The 25,072-nt window shown below is 54.3% G+C and overlaps 1 protein-coding gene across 1 annotated transcript in view; it reads left to right on the forward strand.

The window, feature by feature from the left end:
* Dnah17 (dynein axonemal heavy chain 17) overlaps nt 1-25,072 on the forward strand; it is a 114,060-nt gene that overhangs the window by 76,358 nt on the left and 12,630 nt on the right. The window contains exons 55-73 of the mRNA XM_021241333.2: nt 2,131-2,397; nt 3,412-3,573; nt 3,887-4,120; nt 4,955-5,119; nt 6,939-7,034; nt 7,118-7,335; nt 9,427-9,634; nt 9,932-10,047; nt 12,726-12,918; nt 13,227-13,462; nt 14,019-14,141; nt 16,024-16,228; nt 16,738-16,902; nt 17,173-17,313; nt 17,513-17,683; nt 20,961-21,083; nt 21,537-21,730; nt 23,672-23,820; nt 24,763-24,890. Coding sequence (XP_021096992.2) covers nt 2,131-2,397; nt 3,412-3,573; nt 3,887-4,120; nt 4,955-5,119; nt 6,939-7,034; nt 7,118-7,335; nt 9,427-9,634; nt 9,932-10,047; nt 12,726-12,918; nt 13,227-13,462; nt 14,019-14,141; nt 16,024-16,228; nt 16,738-16,902; nt 17,173-17,313; nt 17,513-17,683; nt 20,961-21,083; nt 21,537-21,730; nt 23,672-23,820; nt 24,763-24,890 — 3,294 coding nt within the window. The remainder of the gene's footprint in view (nt 1-2,130; nt 2,398-3,411; nt 3,574-3,886; nt 4,121-4,954; nt 5,120-6,938; nt 7,035-7,117; nt 7,336-9,426; nt 9,635-9,931; nt 10,048-12,725; nt 12,919-13,226; nt 13,463-14,018; nt 14,142-16,023; nt 16,229-16,737; nt 16,903-17,172; nt 17,314-17,512; nt 17,684-20,960; nt 21,084-21,536; nt 21,731-23,671; nt 23,821-24,762; nt 24,891-25,072) is intronic.

Below are 25,072 nucleotides of genomic sequence, written 5' to 3' on the forward strand. Positions count from 1 at the left end.
AAAGCTTCCCTTCACTTTGTTTTTTTTTTGTTTTTTTTATAGACAGGTCTCACTCTGCAGTTCAGGCTGGCCTTGAACTCACCATGTAGCCCAAGCTGGCCTTGAACTCACGGGTGATACTCCTGCCTCAGCCTCCCAAGGGCTAGGATGACAGGCATGTGCCACCACGCCCTGGTCCCTCTTTGCTTTTTAAAAATAGTTTTAGCTTGTCAAGAATATGGGATTTGAGGCTTGCTTTTGACCCCTAGTCCATTCCAGTCAACTTCAAGAGGAAGACCTTGCAGTGCTTCTCTGAGCAGGAGACTCCCAGGGGGTGGACTCGCACCCAGGGGATAGAATTAGGCTACACAGAGCACCTGCTTGCAAAATCTTTTACAAAATTACAGAGGCCTGTATGTCCCATTAAAAGTAGAGGGCCTGCTGGGGATTTAGCTCAGTGGTTTCGCCGCCTGCCTCGCAAGCACAATGACCCGAGTTCGATCCCCAGTACCATAAAAAAAAAATAAATAAAAAGAAAAAAAGAAATGTTTTTGGGCTGGGAATTTAGCTCAGTGGTTTCACTGCCTGCTGCGCAAGCGCAAGGACCCAAGTTCAATTCTCGGTACCAAAAAAAAAAAAGCAAAAACAAACAAAACAGAGGTGGCAGGGCCAGGGATTTAGCTCAGTGGTTCCGCCACCTGCCTTGCAAGCATGAGGTCCTGAGTTCGATCCCTGGTACCAAAAAAAAAAAAGGAAACTAGATAAGCTACCAAAACCCTGAAAGATCACTTTTCCCCTCAGTGCTGGAGATTGAGTGCACGGCCTTCATGCTGAGCTTTATCCCCAGCCCTTTTTTATTTTGAGGCAAGCTCTTGCTAAGTTGCCTGGGCTGGCCTTGAACTTGGGATCCTCCTGCCTCAGCCTCCCAGAGTGCTGGGATCACAGGTGTGTGTACCACCATGCTGGCCAAAAGTTCCCATCAGTGCTTGGATACGTAGTTCTTCCCTCCCTCCCTTTCTTCCTTCTTTCCTTCCCTCTTCCTTCTTTCATTTCTCCTTCCTTCCCCTTTTTTTTGCAGTGCAGGAGATAGAACGCCGGGTCTCACCCGCACACACTAGGCAAGCGCTGGACCATTAAATTACATCCCAAGCCTATGACACTGCTTAATGCGCATACACGTGTAAATTGGCACAATTTTTTCAAAAGTAGCAAGCTAGTCACATTTCGTAACACACTTTATTTTCTTACCTCTTCATTCATTCTTCCAGAATTGGTAGAAAGTCATTTTGCCAAGTGTTTCTTTTACCCCTCCTGGGATATGAAGGGAGTTGCGTGTGTGGACCACTCTGAGGACGACTCACCCCTCCCAGGGTGGGGTCCCCCAGCCCAAGCCTGGGCTGCACTCACTGGGCCTCTCCGAGGGCTTCCGGGAAGGGCTTGTTGGGTTTTCCTCCTCACACACAGCGTTTCTGGTGCACGGTGCAGTGGCGCCGGCCGTTCACACTGCACAGCCAGGACCCCCGTCCGTCTCCAGAACTCTTTTTGGCTTGTGCATCGGAAACCCTGTCCTCCCTAAACAACAGCTTCCCACTTTCTCCTGCGGCCCCTGGCCACCCCCTTTCTATGGTCTGTATCTCCAGTGCGGCCACTCGGCAAAACTCCTAGAAGTGGGATCGCAGGGTTTGTCCTTCTGTCTCCTTTTATTCCACTTAGAGTTGCGTCCTCAAGGTTGTCCGTGGTGCGGCACATGTCAGAACTTTTTTTTTTTCAGTCCTAGGGACTGGACTCAGGGCCTTTACACCGAGCTGCGTCTCCAGCTCTTTCTATTGTTTAAGACAGCATCTCCCTGAGTCGCTAAAATGCCCAGACTGGCTCAAATTCAGTCCTCCTGCCTCAGCCTCTCCAAGTGCTGGAATCACAGGCATGCATTGCCATACCTGGCCATCTTTCCTTTTTAAGGCTGAAACTATTTCATCCCACAGCCCCGCCACACGACAACTGTTTTGGCTGCGATGGGCATGACCATGCCCCACTTATGGGTTAGGTCCCCGCTGCAGACCCAACCATCCCAGGAAGTTGGCCCCAGTGTGGGTTCCGGGTGGCTGCCTGGGGTGTCCCTAAGGGAGCCCCTGTGGTCCTTGTTTTGTCCAGCTTGACTTGGCCGCTCAGTACATCAAGACCGCGGTGAAGAACGTGCCCTCGGTGTTCCTGATGACCGACTCTCAGGTGGCTGAGGAGCAGTTCCTGGTGCTGATCAACGACCTGTTGGCCTCAGGCGAGATCCCGGGGCTGTTCACAGACGACGAGGTGGAGAATATCATATCCTCCATGCGACCGCAGGTGAAGTCGCTTGGCATGGCCGACACACGGGAGGCCTGCTGGAAGTTCTTCATCGAGAAAGTGCGCAGGCAGCTCAAGGTAGGGCCATGCCAGCCAGCCAGGGTCCGGGGCCGCTCAGCTCCCTGTTGCCTGGCTCTGTGGAGTTGGATCCGTTCTTCCCAGGATATAGAAACCCTGAAGCAACAGTGGGGTGGCGGGGATTATTTCCTGTGGGCCTTCAGAGGTGTCTCAGGGCCACAGGAAGCATTTTCTGTCCATGAGCAAGATGGAGTGCACCTGGGACCCTGGCGGTCTTCCTCTTCAGAGCTCAGGAGGGTGGCTGCCTGGGGAGGGTCCAGCCCCACGGCCCCATCAGGTCTGCAGGTGCTCACTCCTCCCCTGCGGGACACAGTAAAGCCAGTGTCCTCTCCAGCCCATCAGTGAGAGCTGTTTGTGGGACCGGGGTTTCCTGGCCAGGGCTCCCAGTCCGTGGCTGTCCTTCAGCGTGGTCCTGCCAGCCCAGGGCGGTGCCCCCCTCATGTCTCTAGAGAGAGCTGGGAAATCAGAGGAACAGTTAGCCAACCCCATGCAGTGGCATGTCCAGCAAACTGCACCCCAAAAAAAGGGAGCAGAGGAGGAGGAAAGAGGGGAGGCAGAAGCTCCATGAGAAGGGTGCTTCCCATCCAGCCAAAGGCACCTCGGGGCCTGCCTTACCCCACCTCCTCCAGCGGGGCTCCCAGGGTCCCTAGTGTCCTTACCTAGGTTCTGTGTCTCGAACTGAACCTAGAAGACACCACCGCCTCCCCGTTCTCAGGCCTCGTCTGCCCTGTGTGGATGCCATTCCTTGCTTCTTCCTCAGGCAGATTTGTCTTAGAAGTAGGGGTTACCTCGCACCCTCACTGCACAGCGAGAGCAGAGAAATCAGTTAGAGGGTGATCTGTGGTGGCACACAGCCATCCTGCACCCCACACTCAGAGCATACCTGTCCACCCTGGGCCTGCGGACGCTGGGCCCCACAGAGCACTGGGCTTCATGAAGGAGCTCACTGCAGCAGCGGCAGGTTTGGCCTTGGCCTGGCTGCCCAGCCAGCGGCTTGCCTGTGCCCACGTCTAGGTGATCCTGTGTTTCTCTCCTGTGGGCTCCATCCTGCGGGTGCGAGCAAGAAAATTCCCTGCCGTGGTCAACTGCACTGCCATCGACTGGTTCCACGAGTGGCCCGAAGAAGCACTGGTGTCAGTCAGTGCTCGCTTCCTGGAGGAAACCGAGGGCATTCAGGTGAGGCGGGCAGGGCACAGATCTGGGTTCCAGTCCCCCAGACAGGAGCCCTTAGGATTGGGAATAGCCACAGGTACCAGCCAGGGCCACCATATGGATACCAAAGAAGCATGTGTGGAACAAACACATTTTCCAATTAATCGAATTAAAAATAATGTCGCCTGGACCGTTTCTGAGGCGTAGCTCCAAGGGCCTCTTCAGTGGGAGGCAGCACATCTTGTCCAGGGCCCAGGTGCATCCTGGAAACCCCACCTGGCAGAAGCAGGGAGGTGCTGGGTTGGACAGGGATGACCACCTCATCTCGTGCTTGCAGCCAGAAGCGAAGGCCTCCATCAGCCTCTTCATGGCCTACGTGCACACCACTGTCAATGAGATGTCCAAGATGTACCTGGCCACTGAGCACCGCTACAACTACACCACACCCAAGACCTTTCTGGAGCAGATCAAACTCTACCAGAACCTGCTGGGCAAGAAGCGGACGGAACTGGTGGCCAAAATTGAGAGACTGGAGAATGGGCTGATGAAGCTGCAGAGCACGGCTTCTCAGGTAGGCCTCAGGGTGCTGCCAGTGTCACAGGTTTCCACGGGAAAGGCCACGCGAGGGGGCCATGCGTGCATCAAGTGGGACGAGCAGGATTCCTGCCTTTGAGACTTTCATGTCTAGACCGGAGATACAAAGCAATGGTCCAGTTTATATAGAGAGTCAAAGGGCTTTCCTAACAATGACTTTCCAGTGGGCGCTGTGGACAGGTGAGGGCTGGTGCCCTGCATCCAGGAAGATCCGGTTCTTGAATCCAGGGTGGTCAGCGGGAAGACATCCATTTTTATGCACCATTCCTACTGAGGTGCCAGGCTGAAAAGGCTTCCGCCATACTTTCTTTCAGGCTGTATTGATTTTCAGGTCATCTGCCTGGCCTTAGATATCCTCCACAATGGAGTCCCAAGCTCTTCATCTTTCTAGCCTGGTGAACTGACCCCTCCTCCCTGCCCAGGTCAGGACCAAGCTGGGGCTTCACATTGGCTTCCCAGGGGGCTTTCTGATTCCCCAGCCATGTTTTCCTTCTCACTCTTCTATCAGCCTGGACAGCCCCTGGGGCCCCTGAACCCCTCCACACTGTGACTGAATTGACATATTTTTTAATCCAGGCACCTTGACTGCCAACCCCTACAGCACCAGGAATGTGTCTTCCACACGTGACCCTGTGTACACAGTTGGTGCTCGTAAATACCAACCTTTGAGAAAATGAAGAGCCCTCAAAATGGGTCTCCCAGCACCCCAACTCCTCTGCGAGGTCCCGTGGCTGCCGGCCTCCATGCACTGTGGAGGGCAGTGCGGTCCAGCCACAACCCCCATGCCAGCTTCTGGCTTCTCCTTCCGTAGGTGGACGATCTGAAGGCCAAGCTGGCGGTTCAGGAGATAGAGCTCAAGCAGAAGAACGAAAACGCAGACAAGCTGATCCAGGTAGTTGGTGTGGAAACAGAGAAAGTCAGCAAAGAGAAAGCCATTGCCGACGAGGAGGAAATCAGGGTGGAGGTCATCAACAAGGTAGGCCAGGCCGTCCAGGACAGCCTCGGGAAGCTGCCCGCACTGTGCACCTCGGCCTGGCCCCCCGCTGGGTCCGCTGCTACCTGCAGACATGGGAAAGGCTGAGGTGTGCATGCAAGATGGGCTTCCCAAAGCAGGGCCCTGGACGGAGGGCCTGGCCCCCAGGGCCAACCCTGGCCAGAAGAGGGCTTTCCGCAGGCAAATGCCCACCCTGCAGCCAAGGTCCTCAGAGTGGCACCACCACCCCAGCCCAGCTTTGTTGATGGCACGTCGTCTGCATTTATTTTCTTTGGAGATACCGAGGATTAATTTAATACCCAAGGCTCGAATCCAGGGCCTTTGCCCTGGGCTACGTCCCCAACCCTTTTTATTTTTTGAGACAGTGTCTTGCTAAGTCACTAATTTGCCTAAGCTGGGTTCAAACTTGCAATCCTCCTGCCTCAGCCTTCCAGCGTGCTCAGATTACAGGTGTGTGCCACCATGCCGTTTGTCTGCATTTTAACCAGAGCCCAAGGATCGGTGACCACCTGAGGGGTTGAGAAGCCGCTGTTGGAGCCCTGGTCTCAGACCTCTGCCCCGGGCACCACCAGGGGCACGGACATCACTGGCCTGGGGTGGGTGGCCGAGGTGGAGACCATTGCTCAGGGCAATGGCTTTAGCCCCTTTGCAGCCTGGAGGTCGTGTAGCGGCTGGTTAATCATCCTCCCCCTGCCCTCTGTGTCCTGGGTTCCCGTCTACACAGCGTTTTACACTGAGCAGTTGCTGCCTGCTCTCTTGTGATGGCAGCAGCATCCACTCACCAAGTCACTTTTCCCATCTTAGGTGACAGCCCCCTCCCTGGGCCAACAGCGGGGTCTGAGGTTCCCACCTGTGCTGGGTGGGAGCCAGAGTGGCCGGGAATGTGGCCCCTTTCTCCTTTCGTCCTACATAACTGCAGCCTGTTAGGCAGATGGGGAATCTGAGGCTGGAGTGATCCGTAAATCAAGGTCTCAGATGGGTGGGTGGCCTGGTTAGGATCGGCAGGACCCGACTCCTGCATCCTTGTTTGCAGCAACTTGCCGTCTGCTGCGGAAACAGCACAGCTAATGTCCCAGCATCTCCTCTCCAGCCCTTCATCCAGGACGTCCAACTCGGGGATGCTCCAGGGCAGAGAGCGGGGTGCTACCCCTCTCCGCTGGCTGGCTGAGTGCCTCCCACGTCCCATTCCCTTAGTCGGGTTCCACCAAAGTAGGGTGCGGAAAGGGATCCTCAGGGAGGTTCTTTGCCCTGCCGTGGCGGAGGCTGCAGAGACATCCCCTAATCCTTCGCTGTGGGGCCCCTGGTGAGTGTTGTCACCCAGACCTGCGTCCTCTGCCCTCTGCTCAGCATCCAGTGGCTCCCGGGGTCCTTCCTGAGCTGGAGAGTGAGTGACTCACACGTGCACAGAGGGGCAGGCTCTGCCTTCTTAGAGGGAGGATAAGCTGCACACTCTGAAGGGCTCCATTTTGGAGAGATCGAGCAATGGTTCAGATATGAAATGACCTCAAAGCCAGCACTGTGTCTGGATGGCGCCAGTAGAAGGAATGGTTCCCAATGCGGCATCCCACCTCTGCTGATGACCTGAGAACCGGCCACTGAGGGACAGGGCAGAGGAAGCAGGGGCACAGGCAGCAAAGGCCTTGTGGCCTCCTGTAACGTTCAGGGCTGCTGGGCCCTGGCTGTTGGGGGGGACACCCCTCATTCCCCTCCATAGCCCCTCCTCACCCCATCGCCCAGCCCCCATGGACAGACAGACAGACAGACAGGCCTGCCCTGACCATTCTGTGCGGCCTCCTTCCAGAACGTCACTGAGAAACAAAAGGCTTGTGAGACAGACTTGGCCAAGGCAGAGCCGGCCCTGCTGGCGGCCCAAGAGGCCTTGGACACACTGAATAAGGTGACAAGGAAATGAAAGGGGCGGAGCCTGGCCCATCAGTGGGCTCAGTGACAGTGGGCTCATGCGGCTCCTGTCCTCCACAGAACAACCTGACGGAGCTGAAGTCCTTCGGGTCGCCCCCGGACGCTGTGGTCAATGTGACAGCTGCCGTCATGACTCTGACTGCACCGGGGGGCAAGATCCCCAAGGACAAGACCTGGAAGGCTGCGAAGATCATGATGGGCAAAGTGGACACCTTCCTGGACTCCCTGAAGAAATTTGACAAGGAGCACATCCCCGAGGCCTGCCTGAAAGCATTCAAGTGAGTCCAGGCTGCAGTTACCCTGGTTCTCCACGCACCAGGGCACTTCGGCCCAGGATCTCCTACGGGCCACTGTGACCAGCCCCTAGACGCGTCCCTGCCCTGGGGCTCAGGGACTTGGGCAGACTGAGCCAGCTGGAATCCAAGAATGGTGGGCGACCCCAGGCAAATGCGTTTCTATCTGAGCTATCAGGGTGTAGAGGTAAAGCTCGGCCTCGGTGGGGAGTCGCATCCCCCTCTGTCTCCTCCACCCGAGCAAGCTGGGGCAGGTGGGAAGGCCTGCACTGGAAATCTAAGCTGCTGCTCCCCTAGTCGGCACCCGCGGCAGGAACACGCAGCTCACAGGCTCTGCAACCGGGAACCCTGGGGTCCCAGTCCCCGTCAGAGGACTGAGCGCACACACACACACACACACACACACACACACTGAAACATACACATGTGCTGTGCACACACATGCATGTGTGCTAAGAGGTACACATCCACACTACACATACATGCGTACACATGCTAAAATGTACGTGTGTGCACACATGCACATAAATGCAGTGTGTGCATTCTCATATAACATGCATGCATGCATGCGTGCACCAATATTAAAACATACATATGTGTATTACACTAGCTGGGGCCTTGTGTGTCCTTCTTGCCACTGGTCCCATGAGAAGATACCACATCTGGAAGGAGCCCCAGGGGCTGTCAGTGGCTCCCTCTGGGGTGCCCTTGGGACTTGTAAGGGCATTCTGGGGATCCCACATTTTACCCCATAACTTTCAACAAGCTCACGTTCATAAGGCACCCCTTCCATTCTGTGAGCACCCCAGGCCCTGGTGGTCCTCGTCTGGCCATCCTCTGGCAGCCCGATCTCAGGAGCCACCTGCCTCTGCTTTAGAGGGAAGGCCACACCCATGGCTGCAGCAGGCCCCTTGTGAGGGAGGGGCTGAACTACTGACAACCCTTTGGTCAAGGCAGAAGTCTAAGGGGAAAGCAAGAAGGAAAGCACAGTAAGTCCATCACGAGGTGCTGCCACTGTCAAGATGTTTTCATGCGTATATTTTCTCTCCTCCCCCCAGGGAGAGCTGGGGATGGAACCCAGGGCTTTGCATGCGCTAGGCAAGTGCTCTACCACTGAGCCACATGCCAGTCCAGAAAAACTTTTGGAATATTTCTTTTCAGTCTTTTTTCTCAGGTTTTCCATAGTTGAAATAATATTCAAAATACACAATGATTTTATACTTCATATTGTGAGCAAAACAACTTCTGCATATGTTACAAAAGCGCTTCCTAAGTTTGACCTGTAAACTTCGGTCTAACCTGGCTGGGGCCAAATCATAGCTCCTGCGCCGTTGTGGGTTTGGACCGCTTCCACGAGGCTATCATAAGCAGTGACTCAAAGAACGTCTCCTCCTCAGCACACACCACCTGCGAGACTGCCCATGGGGTGCGCGTGTAAAAGATGCACACTCGCTTTAATGTCAGCCCAAACACAGCACCCAGGAAACCAGAGGGAGATTTGTTGGCCACTTTCCCAGCTGAAATTCAAATTACTGTCCAGTGAAGATTTTGAATTATCCATTCCCATTTCTTGCTGCCGACAGCTGTTTGTTGCATTTGATGACGTTGTCATCGCTTTTTAAACCCGTATGTCTAGAGGGCCTGCACTGCAGCGGTGGGTGCACCTCTGGGTCCCTTTAGCATTCCTTTTTGGATGTCTCTTCCCTACAAACTCAGTGGGAACTTGGGTCTCACTGTGCCTGGCCACTCTGCCTGGTGAGTGGCAGAGTGGGTGCGGTGGACGGGGCCTCTGTGCCACCTTGGGTGAGGAACTGGAGCTCCCTGAGTCCCAGGAAGGGGTGGTCCCCCTGCTGAGGCTGCTGCAGCAAGGCTGCTGTGCAAGCTGCTCTCAGGACAGCCCTGACACTGGGGGCCTACGTGAGAGCTTGGTGGCCAATCCTGGTTCTGCCACTTCCTGTTGGTGTCCTGCTGCTGCCATCCGTGGCTCAGCAGCCTACAATGCCCAGCCATCCAGGGGAGGCTGAAACCAGGATCCATATCCTGGCAGAGCCCATGCAGCACCAGTTTCCTCAACAGACCCTACCAAGGCAACCCCACATTCGACCCCGAGTTCATTCGCTCCAAGTCCACAGCCGCCGCGGGCCTTTGCTCCTGGTGCATCAACATTGTCCGCTTCTACGAAGTCTACTGCAACGTGGCACCCAAGAGGCAGGCCCTGGAGGAGGCCAACGCTGAGCTGGCAGAAGCACAGGAGAAGCTGTCCCGCATCAAGAACAAGATTGCGGTAAGTGCTTACTCGCCCACTGCCCTATAAAACACCAAGCCACTTGCTCATGCTGCCTGATCGATACCTCTGTTCAGATGGGTTGGCTCGGCCTGCCCTCGTGAATGATTAAGCAGCTCAGGAGAGTGCAGGCAGAGGTGGGCACCAGAGCATGCCAGGGGCTGCGTGGTACGCACCCCTCCGTGCTCAGGAGGGCACTGGGCCCTTATAAGCTGTGCCATTCCATGCTCAGCACACACCGGGAGCTGGGAATGCCTGGCATCATTATTCCAGGACCTTTCTGACTTGATTTTCCAGGAACTCAGTGCCAACCTGAGCAACCTAACATTAGCATTTGAAAAAGCAACAGCTGAGAAGATCAAGTGTCAGCAGGAGGCTGATGCCACCAATAGAGTGATCTCCCTGGCTAACAGGTAGCTGGCTCCTCCCCAGGGTCACCTCTCCTGTCTCTTAGGCCCCTCAGAACCCCTGGGAGGAAGAGGAAGGAGCCCATGCGGACACAGCCAGGTTGCAGCTTTTGCTTTTTGAGCTCAAAGTAATTAGGATAATCTTGGGTGGGGACCCCCGTACACTCTGCCAGCCTCAGGAAAGTGAGCCTGTCACACCACAGAGTCCCGAGTGACCCAGCTCAGCCCCGAACTCCATCCCCAGGAGCGTGCTCCAGGGATGACACTGGTCCCTGGGCATCCTGGGAAAGGGAGCTGTTCCAGGGCCTCCCACAGATACCAAACTGCAGCTGCACAAGGCTCTGGTGTAAAATGGCAGAACATTTGCATATAACCTTCGCAACCCTCCCCTAGGGTTCAGACCGCCCCTAGACGACTTACATTCCCTGACACCATAAAAATGCTAGGCATGCAGTTGTCACACTGTGTTGTTCAGAGCACAATGACAAGGAAATGGTGTGCATGTTCCAGACAGATGCAGTTTTTTCTGAATATTTTCCACCTGCAGTGGGTTAAACCCATGGCCAGTGAGGGCCAACTGTACTTTACTTGTCCTGTGTAAGCCCTGCGGTATGGGGCACAGGCTTTCTGGGTTATTTCTTAGTATTTCCCAGCCAGGGAACTCTCACTGGCTGGCTCATATCACGGATTCAGGAGGAGGGCAGAGCTGTCTACCAGGAGTCGAATGGGGTTCACATCTTTTAACTCTTGCAGCAGCTCCCTGTAAAGCAGGGGTTCCAAGCCCTGGGCTGTGGACTGGTACTGGTCCATGGCCTGTTAGGAACCAGGCTGCCTAGCAGGAAGTGAGCAGCCGTGAAGCGAGCCAGGCTTCATCTGTGCTCACCTGGGCTCCACACGGCTGGCGTCACCACCTGAGCTCCACCTCCTGCCGGCTTGACAGCCACATGAGATTCTCATAGGAGCTCGGGTCCTACCTTGGACTGCACGTTTGAGGGATCTAGCTTGTGTGCTCCTCTGCATCCCTCCAAGACCACCACCAACCTGGCCCGTGGAAAAATTATCTTCCATGAAACCAGTCTAGAGTATAAAAAAAACTCGGGAACTGGTGATTTAAGGAGCACAAAGAAAAGCTAGGTTCAGCAGCACAGGCCTGGGATCCGGGCTATTCAGGAGGCTGAGGCAGGAGGATCACAAGTTTGAGGCCAGCCTGGGCAATTTAGTGAGACTCTATCTCAAAAAAAAGACAAAGAAACAAGTGAAATTGATTTTGTATATGTATATATATGTATATCTTTTCTGTGTGTGTGTGAGACAGGGTCTTGCTGTATAGTTCAGAAATATCTAGAATTTTCTCATTTCACTGTATGGTCAGTGTAAAAACTATCAGTGAGCTATTTTAGGTGCTTGTTTTTGTCCCTAGCCCTTGAAATCCAGTGAGAATTTCATGTGCAGAACGCTCCCCTTGGCGGTCTGGCACCTGGAGCTTGAGCCCTGGGGCCTTGGCAGGGCACTGGCAGAGTTAGTTCTAGGCCCAGATCCTTTTTTTTTCCACTTGTTTTTTTACTAGGAATTGAACCCAGGGCCTTCCCTCTGAGCTACATCCCCAGCCCTTTTTCTATTTTTTTATTTCGAGATCAGTCTCTCTAAGTCACTAAATTGCCCGGCCTGTCTGAATGCTGGGATTGCACACGGTGCCACCACACCCAGCTTTGTTTCTTTAGTAGGCAAGAGGATAAATCCAGTTCTGGTAAGTCCGTTTTAGCTGAAAGCAGACTTCCAGCAGATGAAATTTCGACACTTTTTTTGTTTGGTTGCTTAGAGGATTGAACCTGGGGCCTTTGCATTGAACTACATCCTGGCCCTGTTTTGCTCTGTTTTATTATTTTATTTTATTTTGTGGTACTGGGGATTGAGGGGCCTTTACACTGAACTATGTTCCCAGCACTTTTTCTGTTCTTTTGAGACAGGGTCTCACTAAGTCACTAAGCCCCTTAGGCTGGGCTCAAATTTGTAATCTTCCTGCCTCAGCCTCCACAGTGGGAGGTGTGCCACCACGGCCAGCTTCCAGCTCATTCCTGGATCTGCTCCTCCCCAGTGGGCTGGTGGCCAGTGACTGGTCTGTGGTCAGCATGACCTGGGAACCTGGTTGCTGGGTTCGGCCTCAGGGTGGTGCAGACACACCCTGCCATAAGTGGGGGGAGCTGACCTTGCCTGGGAGGATATCGGAGTGGACTTTAGGTCCTTAGGGAGTCAGGGCTGCTGGTGGCACTACCAACACCTCCCAGTTGTGTGTGCCAGGCAGCGACACTCAACACGCTGAACATTCTGCTCATACTCATGGTGCACATTTAGGGTCAGGGACCAGACTCACGCCGGTGGCCTGCTGAGTAGGATACACACGCAGGGCCAGGTGCTCCCCGCCATGGTCCCCACCTGGACACCACCACTTGTGAGCCAAGCATGGGCTCAGGTGTGTCCAGGAAGCAGCCTCAGGCTGTGGGTGAAAGGCTCAGAGGCAGTGTGGACAGGACATGGACGCAGATGACCCGGGGGCCACAGCGTTCCTGATTCCGGCCCAGCATATTAACTGCTGAGCAGGAGCCCTGGCAAGGACCCATTTAAAGGCGGAGCACTGGTCTTCTGGCCCGCCCAGCCCCCCAGCCGTGTCCTCACTCCTCTTTCAGGCTGGTGGGAGGACTCGCTTCAGAAAACGTCCGCTGGGCCGAGTCGGTGGGGAACTTCAAAAGCCAGGGGGTAACGCTGTGTGGGGACGTCCTGCTGGTCTCCGCCTTTGTCTCCTACGTGGGCTACTTCACCAAGAACTACCGAAGTGAACTGATGGATAAATTTTGGGTCCCTTACATAAATAACTTAAAGGTAAGAAGTACAGCTCTGTTCATAACTCGGGAAAGTGGGGGGTCCCCAGCAGGGCAGCAGTTCCACTGCACCCTCACTTCGAGGCAGAGGCTTGGCCCATCCAGGGCTTAGAAAGGCCCATCTTGCTGGGGGAGACATTCCTGGCTGCGTTACAAAGCTGCCATTTCAGATACCAGGGCTGTTTGCTCCCCGATCACGTGGGCTCCTCCAGCTTCTAACATAGGCTGTGGTGGCATTCGAGAGCTGCTTTCCATCGGGTGCTTAGGGCGCACTGCCCTTCTATGACAGTGCCCTCCCTCACTCGGCAGGTCCCCATCCCCATCACAGAAGGCCTGGATCCCCTGAGCCTGCTGACGGATGACGCAGATGTGGCCTCTTGGAACAACCAGGGCCTCCCCAGTGACCGCATGTCCACCGAGAATGCCACCATCCTGTGCAACACAGAGCGCTGGCCCCTTATTGTGGATGCCCAGCTGCAAGGGATCAAGTGGATCAAAAGCAAATACGGGAGTGAACTGAAAGCCATCCGCCTGGGACAGAAGAGGTGTGTGCCAGGGGCAGAATCGGGGGCTTGGGAGGCAGTGTAAAACTGGCTGACGTGCCTGCAGACACAACTTCGGCACACGAATACAGCACAGGATTAAAAATCTGGTCTGGGTGGACCGCACCAGCACTATAGAATCAAACCAGGGCCCCCTCTCTTCCTGGTCACTGCTGCCCCTGCAGAGGAAGGGAACTGGACCAGCTCACAGCTTGCTCTTCCACTGGTGGCTAGAGGCTTCAGGCTGATCATTTTCTCCTCTCTCCTGTGGTGCCCATCCACCTTCCGGGTGGGAAGCAACAGCTGCAGCCCTGCCTGCCTTCCTAGTCTGTTGGACCAGCACACAAGACTGGAACGTGGATGGGGAGGCTCCCGTTTTTACTTCCAGTCTCCTAAGAGCATGGGGTGGCTTAAGAAGGGCTCCAACTCCTTGCAGGGAAGGATGAGCGGTTGGCTCAGTGGTGACCTCTCCACCCCGTCACTGGGGCCACCTCCAGGGCAGGCAGGGCTCCCACCCTGGGCCCGCTGTTGTGAACTGGCTTCTGTGCTGTCCCCATAGCTACCTGGACATCATCCAGCAGGCCATCTCAGCAGGGGACATCTTGCTTATCGAGAATATTGGCGAAAGCGTGGACCCTGTACTGGACCCGTTACTGGGCAGGAACACAATAAAAAAGGGAAAGTGAGTCGTTTCCGCCTCTGGGCTTAACCTGGGTTAACACGCCCATGTGGAGGCTTGGGTGTGTGGGCGGAGGAGCGGCTCAGACTTCCCTCTGCTTTCCTGGGAAACTGCAGGCCCTTGCCAACATGCGGTGCGGAGGGGGTGAGGGACTCCAGGCCTGAGGGAGGCTGGAAAGAACCCCGCTCACAGTGAGGCGTCTATCCTGCCGTGCCATAGGCGTGCTTTCCTTCTTTCTTTTCTTATGCAGTTTGTAAATCTTGAGATTGTATTTCGTGATTTAAATTATGGTGAAATTAACCATAATAAAGTGTCCGATTCAGTGGCATTTAGTACATATTGTGCAATCATCACCCATCTAGTTCCACAACCTTTTCATCGCCCCAGAAAGAAACCTTGTACCCATCAAACGTCAGTCTCCATGCATCCTCCCTCCCAAGCCCTAAGCAACTATTGTTGATCTGCCTCAGGTTGCTACTGTGATTCTGGCCATTCTAGACATTTCATACACATAGAATCATGCAGTATCTGTGTGTTTATTTGTTCATTTGTTTTAACTCAGGGTCTTGCTATGTAGTTCAGGCTGGGCTTGAACTCACTGTGTAGCCCAGGCTGGCTTCAAACTCACAGTGATCCTCCTGCCTCAGCCTCCCAAGTGCTTGTGTTTGTTTGGTTGGTTTTTGCAGTACTAGGGGCCGATCCTAGGGTCTTTGCACAGAGTTACATCCCTGGCCCTTTCATTACTTTCCAGTTTTGAGATAGGATCTTGCTAACCTGCTCAGGCTGGGCTTGAGCTTTTGATCCTCCTCCCTCAGCCTCCAAAAGTACCTGGGATTACAGGGGGCACCGTGATGTCCCAGCTTGCAATACGTGTCTCCTATGTCTGGATTTTTACCCTTAGCGTTATGTTTTCAAGGCTCATTCATGTTGTAATAAGTATCAGTTTCCCTTTTTTTATATGCCCGGATAATGTTCTTACCAGTCAATGCTCTAAGCTTGTATTGCTTTTATAATATGTATATCGTAGCTGGGTGTAGCAGTGCATGCCTCAGCCCTCTGAGAGGCTGAGGCAGAAGGATCACAAAATCAAACCAAACCTGGGTGATTTACTGAGACCTTGTGTTAAAATTTTAAAAGTAAAAGTGGCTGGGGATGGAGCTCAGTGCAAAGAACCCTGGATTTAATCCCCAGTGGCACAAAGAAAAATTTTTTAATTTAAAAATGAAAGAAAAGGGCTGGGGGTTTAGCTCAGTGGTTCCAGCACCTGTCTCACAAGCACAAGGCCCCAAGTTCGATCTCCAGTACCAAAAAGAAAAGAAAACGTTAAATCATGTAAAAATGTAAATGTCAGCACTGAGGCACCTTTCAGTGTAGGGCCACGGGAAAAGTCCAGGCCAGAGGGGCAGGTAAATATGCTGATGCCCTAGACTCCGAGAAGGCCGGGGCATGAGTGCTGGTACCCAGTGTGTGCAGTTAGACAAAGGATCCCAAAGATAAGCTCAATCAGGAAAGAGCAGGGCAGTGCCAGACAGAAGCCTCCACCTCAGTGGATCTGCGGCCCTGGGCTTCCAGCGTCCAGAGTGCTTGGGTGGTCTAAGTTGAATCTGGGGCGGGGCCTGGCAGAGCTCTTCTGTCGAGGTTCCCAGGAGAGCACTGTGCAGACAGTTGAACAAATGCCACGGTGGATGACGGATGATGGGTCCCCCAGAGGAGAGGACACATGGAGCCTCCAGAGGGCCACACCCCGTGTCACCCCAAGGAGAGCTGCAGTTTGCCCAGCAACCAGCACAGGGTTCTGGGGTAGCCAGCCTGGGGACAGGCACCAAGTGGTATGCAGGTGGCCCTGTCCCTTGATTTCGCCTCACCTGTGCTCCCTCCCTGCCAGGTACATTAAGATCGGCGACAAGGAGGTGGAGTACCACCCCAATTTCCGCCTGATCCTGCACACCAAGTACTTCAACCCACACTACAAGCCCGAGATGCAAGCCCAGTGCACCCTCATCAACTTCCTGGTCACCAGAGATGGGCTCGAGGACCAGCTCCTGGCCACTGTGGTGGCCAAAGAGCGCCCGGATCTGGAGCAGCTGAAGGTAACAGCCCTGAGGGGTGGCCCCGAGTTGGGCGCTGAGGTGGCCCCGTGCATCTCACTGCTTCTCTCTGAAGGAGCCCCAGCTCATTGTGCTGCACCGTATCTTTGTCCAACAGAAGGAGTCATTTCTTCTTTCCTAGCTGTCCCTTCTTTCAGCTCCCAAATCAATGACAGCTGCCCTTGAAGGCCAGGGCTCACAGCAGTTCTTGGGCAGCTCGGAGGGTCCTGCCCAGGAGGATGCTCTGCAGCCACCCATGCCACAGCCACATTCCCAGCTCTGTCTCGGTCACACACGGGCCTCAGAGGCATCCCGCTCGCCTATCTCTTGTTCCTCCACAGCGCTGGGCTCCCAGGTCCATTGGTGCCCTTGCAGGCTGGGTGTCATTCCTCTCCTTTGAAGCCCAGCTGGCAGGGTCCACACCGCAGCTACAGGGAGGCCCAGTGCCCAGGAGGGCAAGGGAAGGCCAGGCTCCACTAACTGTGCTCCCCGGGCCTCTGCTGCCCCCACAGGCAAACCTCACCCAATCTCAGAATGAATTCAAGATTGTCCTGAAGGAGCTGGAAGACTCTCTCCTGACCCGTCTGTCGGCTGCGTCGGGGAACTTTCTGGGAGACGCTGCTTTGGTAGAGAACCTGGAGACCACCAAACACATGGCCAGCGAGATCGAGGAGAAGGTAGGGCTGGCCCATGGCTGCCACATGGCCTGGCCAGAGCACATGGAAGGTTGGCAGCTCGGCTGTGAGGAGCCTGCACCAATGGGCAGGAAGAGGCCATGGCCACTGGAGCCCCCGAGGGGGCTGATGGGAGAAGGGGCCAGACCCAGCTGGCACCCTTCTGTCTGCAGAGGGTCCCCTCAGAGCAAAGGGCTTCGGGTGGGCTGGGGCCACCTGTTTGAGGCTTGTCTGCCTGCTGGTTTCACCCACGTCCCTTCTGTTCGTTTTGAGGTACAAGAGGCAAAAATCACAGAAATGAAGATCAATGAGGTGAGGGAGAACTACCGCCCTGCCGCGGAGCGGGCATCCCTGCTCTACTTCATCCTGAACGACCTCAACAAAATCAACCCCATCTACCAGTTCTCACTCAAGGTCGGTGGCCCCTGAGCGGCCTGGTGTTCACAGGGGCCTTGGGGCGGTGCCAACCAAGGGCAGAGCAGCTCCATTCGGGACGGAGGGGAGCCAGGGCGCCAGATCGGTCCAGGGCCGGCACCCCCACCCTGTCTTCCCCGAGTCCCAGTCAGCACACGGCAGGGGCCACAGAGCCAGCTCGCTCACACTGCTTCCCTAGGCCTTCAACGTGGTGTTCGAGAAAGCCATCCAGAAGACCACCCCCGCGGATGAGGTCAAGCAGCGAGTGATCAACCTGACGGACGAGATCACCTACTCCGTCTTCATGTACACAGCCCAGGGGCTCTTCGAGCGGGACAAACTCATCTTTCTGGCCCAAGTTACGTTCCAGGTAAGGTCTCGCCTCACCGTCCAGGGTGTGCCCTGTGGACCAACAGCATGGGGGTCCTCGGGAGTCCGTGGGAGGTGCAAGTTCTCAAGCCCTTTGCTCGGGTCCGGTGAATCCAAACCTGCATGTTAGCAAGATTCCCAGGTGACCATAAAGGCTGAGGGGCCTGATGCAGAGCACACCTGCGGTCTGTGTCGTGTACATTCAGGAAACAGGCAACGTCTTCCCAGAGAGACTGAGGCAGGGTCAGGTAAAGAGGGTTTTACAAAGAAATGTCATTTCATTACATTTAAGCAGCGCTGAGTAAGTAGGCCTACATTGGTGCTTAGCCCACTGTGGATACGAAGTAATAGTTTTATTCTTGAGATAGGGTCTCACTACATAGTCCAGGGTGGCCTTGAACTCGCCATCCTCCTGACTCAGTCTCCTGAGTGCCACCATACCCAGCAAAGGGACATTTCCTAAAGAAAAGCAAATGTATGCATGCTATAAGAAGTAATAGTTTTACTCCTGTTTATACAGTCCTGCAGAACTAAAGATTTATATTTCATTAAATTGATTAAAAAGAAAAATAATACATAAATGGGTTAAAAAGCCTATCTCGGCCAGGCATAATGGTGCATATCTGTAATCCCAGCTTCTCGAGAGGCTAAGAGTCACGTGAGCCCATGAGTTCAAGTCCAGCCTGGACAACACAGCAAGACCTTGTTTCCAAAACAATCAGCTTGTCTTACTCTTAGAATACCTCAGACAATAAAAATGTATTCCTCATGATTCTGGAGTCCGGAAATCCAAGATGAAACCACCAGCATCCAGCAAGGCCTCTTACCACATGCTCTCAGGGTGGGAGATGAGAGACTGAAAGAGGGAGAAGGGGCAACGTCCCCTTTTATCAGGACACTGCTTCCTTCACAAGGGTGTGAGCCTCACGCTGCCCTCCCGGCCCAGTCACCACTGCCACGCTGGGGAACAAGTTCAGCCCGTGTTTCTCGGGTTCACAGCCAAACCACAAAACACCCCTTTGTGATCCTGTTTACACCGTGTTACAGCTGTGGGTACAGGTACCGTGGGGATCAGGGCAAACCTAGCTTTGAGTCCAAACTCACACGTGGAGCCAGGGAGTCCACAGGGTGGAGGTTTCTCCTGTCTCTGAGCCTTTGACTCACACATTCACTGAGTTTTCCTGCTGCTAAAAAAATCCTCAGAGGGGGTCGGGGATTTAGCTCAGTGCTTCTGGCCGCCTGCCTCACAAGCACAAGGACCTGAGTTCGATCCCCGGTACCAAAAAAAAAAAACCCTCAGAGGTCTTCAGCATGCCCTTTAATTTGCTGGGAGAGGAGGCTCTCTCCTTGGCCCCCAGAAACACATTTTTGTTTGACCAAAAGAAGAGCCTGACATGGAAGAAACTCCCTCCAGGGCCTGAACAAAGGGCCTGTTTGGGCACCTGACTCTGGCTGCACCCAGCCGAGGCTGGGGGTGCCCGCTGGCTGCCCCAGAAAAGCCACTGCAAAATGACCCAGACCAGGGGCTGGGGACCCAGGGAGCAGCCACATACAAGTGACAAGATGGTAGAGAACAGGACCGAGCAATTTCATTCCAGGGTATATATCCAGAAGATCTAAAAACAGGCATGAAACTGTGATGCGTGCGTACTATGGATACCAAGCAGTAAAACAGCAAAGGACTGGCACACACAGCAGTACAAGTTAATCTTACAGACCTCTCCGCACGTAAGGAGCCAGACGTGGGAATCCATGGGGTCCACGCGGAGCCCTGTCCAGAATGGGTGACTCAATCTCGAAAGATAGAGGGGAGAATGGGACCGCCTCCTCCGGGACGGGGAGATTGATGAAGAGGACGCCGGACTTCCTAAGCTGATGGAAATGTCCTGAATCTTGTCTGGCACAGTGGTGAGTTACCCCGTGCAACCACTGGCGAAAGTCAAAATTAAATTAAAATTAACATTAAAATTAACCCTAAAATCAACACTGAAACTGGGTGTGGTGGCACCTGACTGTAATCCCAGCATTCAGGGGGATGAGGCAGAAGGATCTCCCTGAATTCAAGGCCACCCTGGGCTACCTGGTGAGACCTTGTCTCAAATTTTAAAAACTCAACACTTAAAAGAACTGGTTGTTTAATTGTATGTAAATATTACCTCAATAGAAAAAAAATTAAATTCTGGGACAACAGTGGCAATCTGAAGTGTAGTTTTCAAATCTTCCTTTGTCTCTCATAAAAGCTAATGGAAAAATGAGAAGGGAAACCTGAAACTCAATATTCAGAGCAAAGCGAGGTGACGGGGCAGGAGTCCCTGCTAAGCTGTGATTTTACTTTTTTTTTTTTTCTTTTTGGTACCAGGGATCGAACTCAGGACCTTGCACTTTCAAGGCAGGAGCCAGAACCACTGAGCTAAATCCCCGGCCCTGTGATTTCACTTTCCATGGTTTCAGTGACCCACTGTTCCCCACTGTCTCCGAAGAGTAAATGGAAAATTCCAGAGACAAATTATTCATGAGTTTTGAATAACTTTTATTACAATATATTGTTATATAAAACAAAACAGGTATGGGGCAGGGAATAACCAAGCATATTACATGCATGTACATGCGTGTACGGATATGCTCAAATGAAGCCCATGGGTCTGTGTAGCTAACATGCACAAAAGAAACCTCAGGTATCCAGATTGTCATCCACCAACATTCACAGCCACATTATTCACCCAGCCAAAAGCCAAATGATTCACATAGCCCAAGTAAGCCAACACTCCCTGGGCAGATGCATGGAGAAACACAGTGCAGTGCGGTGTGCCCCACAGTGGAATGTTACTCAGTCTTAAAAAGGAACAAAATTCTGACCCATACTCTGTGACAGAGACGAGTCTCAACAAGAGCCAGGTGCAAAAGGCATGTATGAAGCAAATCCAAAGAGACAGAGAGTAGACCAGAGGTGGCCAGGGGCTGGGGGCAGGCGAATGGGGGCAGCTGGCTAAGGAGAGGTTTCCTGCTGGAGCAGTGAAAGGTTCTAAAACCAGATTGTGCCGCCAAGTCGTGGGCTTGAATATGATTAAAACGATAAGCTTTGTGTTTACTCCAATTTAAAAACACAAAGTGAAGGGGAGGACCAAGTCCTGCCCAAGCCAAGGGCAGCGTGAACTCCTCCCCTCTTCCTGGATCCAGTGCACAAGGAGACTCATCTCAAGGGCAATAATAACTGACAGCCCCCACCCACCGTGCTGCTGCCTGGGGGCCAAACCGAGCGTCACCTCACCTTCCCTCAGGTTTTGTCCATGAAGAAAGAGCTGAACCCGGTGGAGCTGGACTTCCTCCTGCGCTTCCCTTTCAAGGCTGGGGTCGTCTCACCAGTGGACTTCCTGCAGCACCAAAGCTGGGGCGGGATCAAGGTGAGTCTTCAAACTCCAGCTCTGCGTCCTTTCTTCCTGCTGTGGAGCCTCTTTGGCCAGGGCTGAGGATGTCTGCAAGGCCAGATTACAAGGATCTGGGGCCTCCATAAAATTCAGTAAAGCCAGGGGACCACAGAAGGGGATGGAGGGTGGATGGGCGGCTGCCAGTTCCCAGAAGGCCCTGCGTTCATGCTGAGGGACATGGCTAGGTCCCTGCCTGATGAAAGTAGTGCCCAGGACAGAATGGCTTTGTCCAGAGCCTGTCCAAAGGCGCAAAGCCACACGGCCAGGCTGGACTCCTCCCACAGAGGCCAGGCCTGCAGTTGATACGAGTGATGGTCACTGTTTTAGCAACAGGCCACTCAGAGCCCTGGGTTCCTCTGGAGGCCATGGCCTCTCTTCAGGGAACTGAGGGGAGTCGGGAAGGTGCCCCCACTGCCACCTCTGCCCTAGGCCCTGGCGGAGATGGATGAGTTCAAGAACCTGGACAATGACATTGAAGGGTCTGCCAAGCGGTGGAAGAAGCTGGTGGAGTCGGAGGCCCCAGAGAAGGAAGTCTTCCCAAAGGAGTGGAAGAACAAGACAGCCCTACAGAAGCTCTGCATGATGCGGTGCCTGCGGCCAGACCGCATGACCTACGCCATCAAGTGAGTGTCCTGGGCGCAGGCGAGGGATGGAAGCGACAAGGCCATGGGGCCCTGGGCCGGGTACCCTGAAGGCTTCCAGTCGTCCCTCAGGCTGCTTTCTAACCCCGTTTTACAGAGGACGGCAGCAAGGCCCTCTGACCCACGTTCATCTTTGGTAGCCAACCTATGACCCTGAGCTCTCACTAACTTCCCTGTCTGGAGTACGATCAGGGGGACCCCGGCCCCAACTGACCCTAATGGGGGACAGCCCACTCCCACGCAAGCCTTCGAGACTGACAGCAAAGTTCGTGTCCTCATGCTCACGCCAATGCAGAAGTGGCAAATCCCTCAGCGCTTGAGGACTTCTCACCCCTCGGTGGCCGCCCTTAACATCTGTCTTTTGTGGATGTCTGCTGCGGCTCCTTTGCAAATGACCTGACCCCTTCCATCCTGGAAGGATGGCCACTTCTAGGGGCAGCGGGGGTTCACACGGCCCGAGCCCAGGGCCCACGCTCAGGGCCTGGGCGGGGATGGCTTCTTTCCTTTTCAGCTTTCCCAGCAGCATGAATGCGGCCAGAGTTCCCAAAAGGCACTCATGGCCCTAACAGAATTCCCCTCTGACAAAGCAGGGCCCTGACTCACACCCACTGGTTATTCACTGACTTTTTGTTTTGCTCTGTTTTCCTCGGATGGAAGAGAGGAAAAAAAGCCAGGAGCGGTGGGCAAGGTGGGGCTGAAAAGAAACAAGAGCTCACCATCATTCAGGAGGGCTGGGCTGGTCCAGGGACACAGCAGGGCAGCGTCCAGAAGCCCAGGACACGGTTTGGGAGAGGCCCCAGGAGGGCACAGACCATGGAGCAGGAACCTCCGCCCACCCTGGAAGGCTTAGTGTGGGCCGGTGCTCGGGTGTGTACCCTCACTCAGCACCACCAATTCCCCACTGGCTGCCAGGTAATTAACAAAGGCGATTCAGTTCCACCCCTGCCCAGGTGCAGGGCTTAGTATATCCTGGAAGGCCCTTTGTGGCCCAGGGTCATCACATCTGCCTTGTGAGTCTATTCCAAATGTCTGGCTGACAGGATCCGGGGCTTCAGGGAGAGCGACTCCCCTCTCTCCACCCACCTGTAGTCAGTGTCGGTGCAGGAAACTATAGAACCTGCAGAAGACCAGAGCGGGGAAATGAGTAACAGATCCAGGTGCCCAGAAGGCCCCAGCGAGCGGGAAGGCAGAGCCCCCAGATCTTCCCTGAAGCAGGGGAGGGGCTGGAGCAGATGGGCGAATTCAAGGGACCGGCGGTGCCGGAAGTGCTCCCGGACCCCCAGAGCACTCAGGCTGCCTCCGAGGAGCAGGTTCCTAGCCTGGAGACACGGCCAGCGGTCAGTCTAGGCCTGGGCTGGATGGCAGAATGGAGTGAGCTCAGCTGCCTGTGAGCAAGGGAGGCGGCAGATACCTGAAATCCGGAATCAGCCAGAACGGGACTCCACTTTCTCCTAGAGGATTATCTGAAGCCTGGACTGACTCTAGATGCAGTTGGACAGAGCTGCAGGGCTGGGCAGAGGGGCTTCTGTGTCCCAGGCACCTCTTTTCTCCAACAGGTCTGGTGACCCGTGTTGTGGGGCCGAGGCCTCAGCAGCACCGCTCTAAGTTGAATTTCCTTCCTGCCCGCCCCCATCCCCAGTCGACCTTGTGTGCCCTGGCAGGGTGAGGGCTTCTCCTAGTACAGCTGCTTGGGCAGCTCAGAAACCATGTGCCCATGACACATACAGCCACGGCAGAGAAAGCACACACAGTCCTCTTGCTGCAGGAAGAAAGCCCGAGAACAGCTTTGCCAGAGGTGTCTCTGCTTGGGCCGTTTCTTTCCGCACCTGCACATTAGCTTATTATGGACCCATGAAGGTCTGGGGTTGCCCCCAAACTCTGGGTTCCACAGCTTTCAGGCCTAACGGTGCACATCTCCGGCAGGAACTTTGTGGAGGAGAAGATGGGCAGCAAGTTTGTGGAAGGCTGGAGCGTTGAATTTCCTAAGTCCTATGAGGAGAGCAGCCCGTCCACCCCTATCTTCTTCATCCTTTCCCCAGGGGTGGACCCCCTGAAAGACGTGGAAGCCCTGGGTAAGTGCCGAGGGCCGGTGACATCCTCCAGAGGAGAGCATGTGTGGATATCGCCAGGGAAGGGCAAATCCAAACTGCTGTGAGACACCAGCACACACCCCATAGGGTAGCTGGACCAGAAGCAGAACAAGCGTTGGCAGGGGTGTGGAGAGACTGAAAGCCAAGCACACTGCTAACAGGAATATGAAATGGTGCAGCTGCTGTGGGAAACAGTTTGGCAGTTTCTCCATGAGCTACACACAGAATGACTCTGTGACCCTGCCATTCCACTCCTGGGAACACAGTATTCAGGGGCTGGAGGTGTAGCTCAATGGTAAAGCCCTCGCCCAGTGTGCAGGAGGCCCTGGGTTTGGTTCCCAGCACCCTACCCCCTCCCCAGAAGAAGACATATTCAAACAAGTGTGTGACATAAATATGTACTCACAGGAACTAAAAGGTAACATAAATAACCTAGATATCCAACTGATGCAGGGGTAAGCAGATGTAGAATAGCTGCACTGCGGGATGTTATTCTGCCATAAAAAGGGACAGTGTTCTGACACATGCTTCAACATGGATGTACCCTGAAGACATTATGCTCAGTTAAAAGAAGCCAGACACAAAGGCCTCAGACTGTGATTCCATTTATATGAAATGTCCACGGGGCAGAAAATGGGTTGGCTGACACCGGGGCTGGGGAGGGGCACGGAGAACAATTGCCTAACAGGCGTGAGGATTCGGAGCCGTGAAGACACCCCGGAGCCCGGCAGCCAGTTGCACAATACGTATGGTGAGAGCACTAAATGTCACTGAGATGGTATGAAATGGTGAGCTTGAAGTGACGTGTATTTCCCCATTGTAAACAAGATGGGGATGCGTGTGGAGTTCCCGGCCGTGGACGGCACAGCTGGAACCTTTGTCATTGAATCATCTCTGTGCTTTTCCTGTTTTTCCTTTCTTTAGGAAAAAAACTGGGATTTACCATAGACAATGGGAAACTCCACAATGTGTCCCTGGGGCAGGGGCAGGAGATGGTGGCCGAGAACGCTCTGGATGTGGCTGCCAAGAACGGGCACTGGGTCATTCTGCAGGTGAGGCTCCCTCACCACAGCAGCCTTGGGGCTGGAACCCAAAAGGAAGCAACTTATTTCGGGGATTTGCAAGAAAATGTGAGTGGGGATCTAACAGCCCCTGCAGGAGGGAGCAGACCCGAAACAACTGGGCCCAGGTCAGCTTGGGGTAGGGGCACAAGGCCACCCAGGTGGGAGAACAG

Source organism: Heterocephalus glaber, unplaced genomic scaffold (assembly GCF_053883595.1).
Source record: "Heterocephalus glaber isolate CG9 unplaced genomic scaffold, H.glaber_assembly_v1.0 deba00000937, whole genome shotgun sequence".
In the NCBI taxonomy this organism is placed as follows: domain Eukaryota; kingdom Metazoa; phylum Chordata; class Mammalia; order Rodentia; family Bathyergidae; genus Heterocephalus; species Heterocephalus glaber.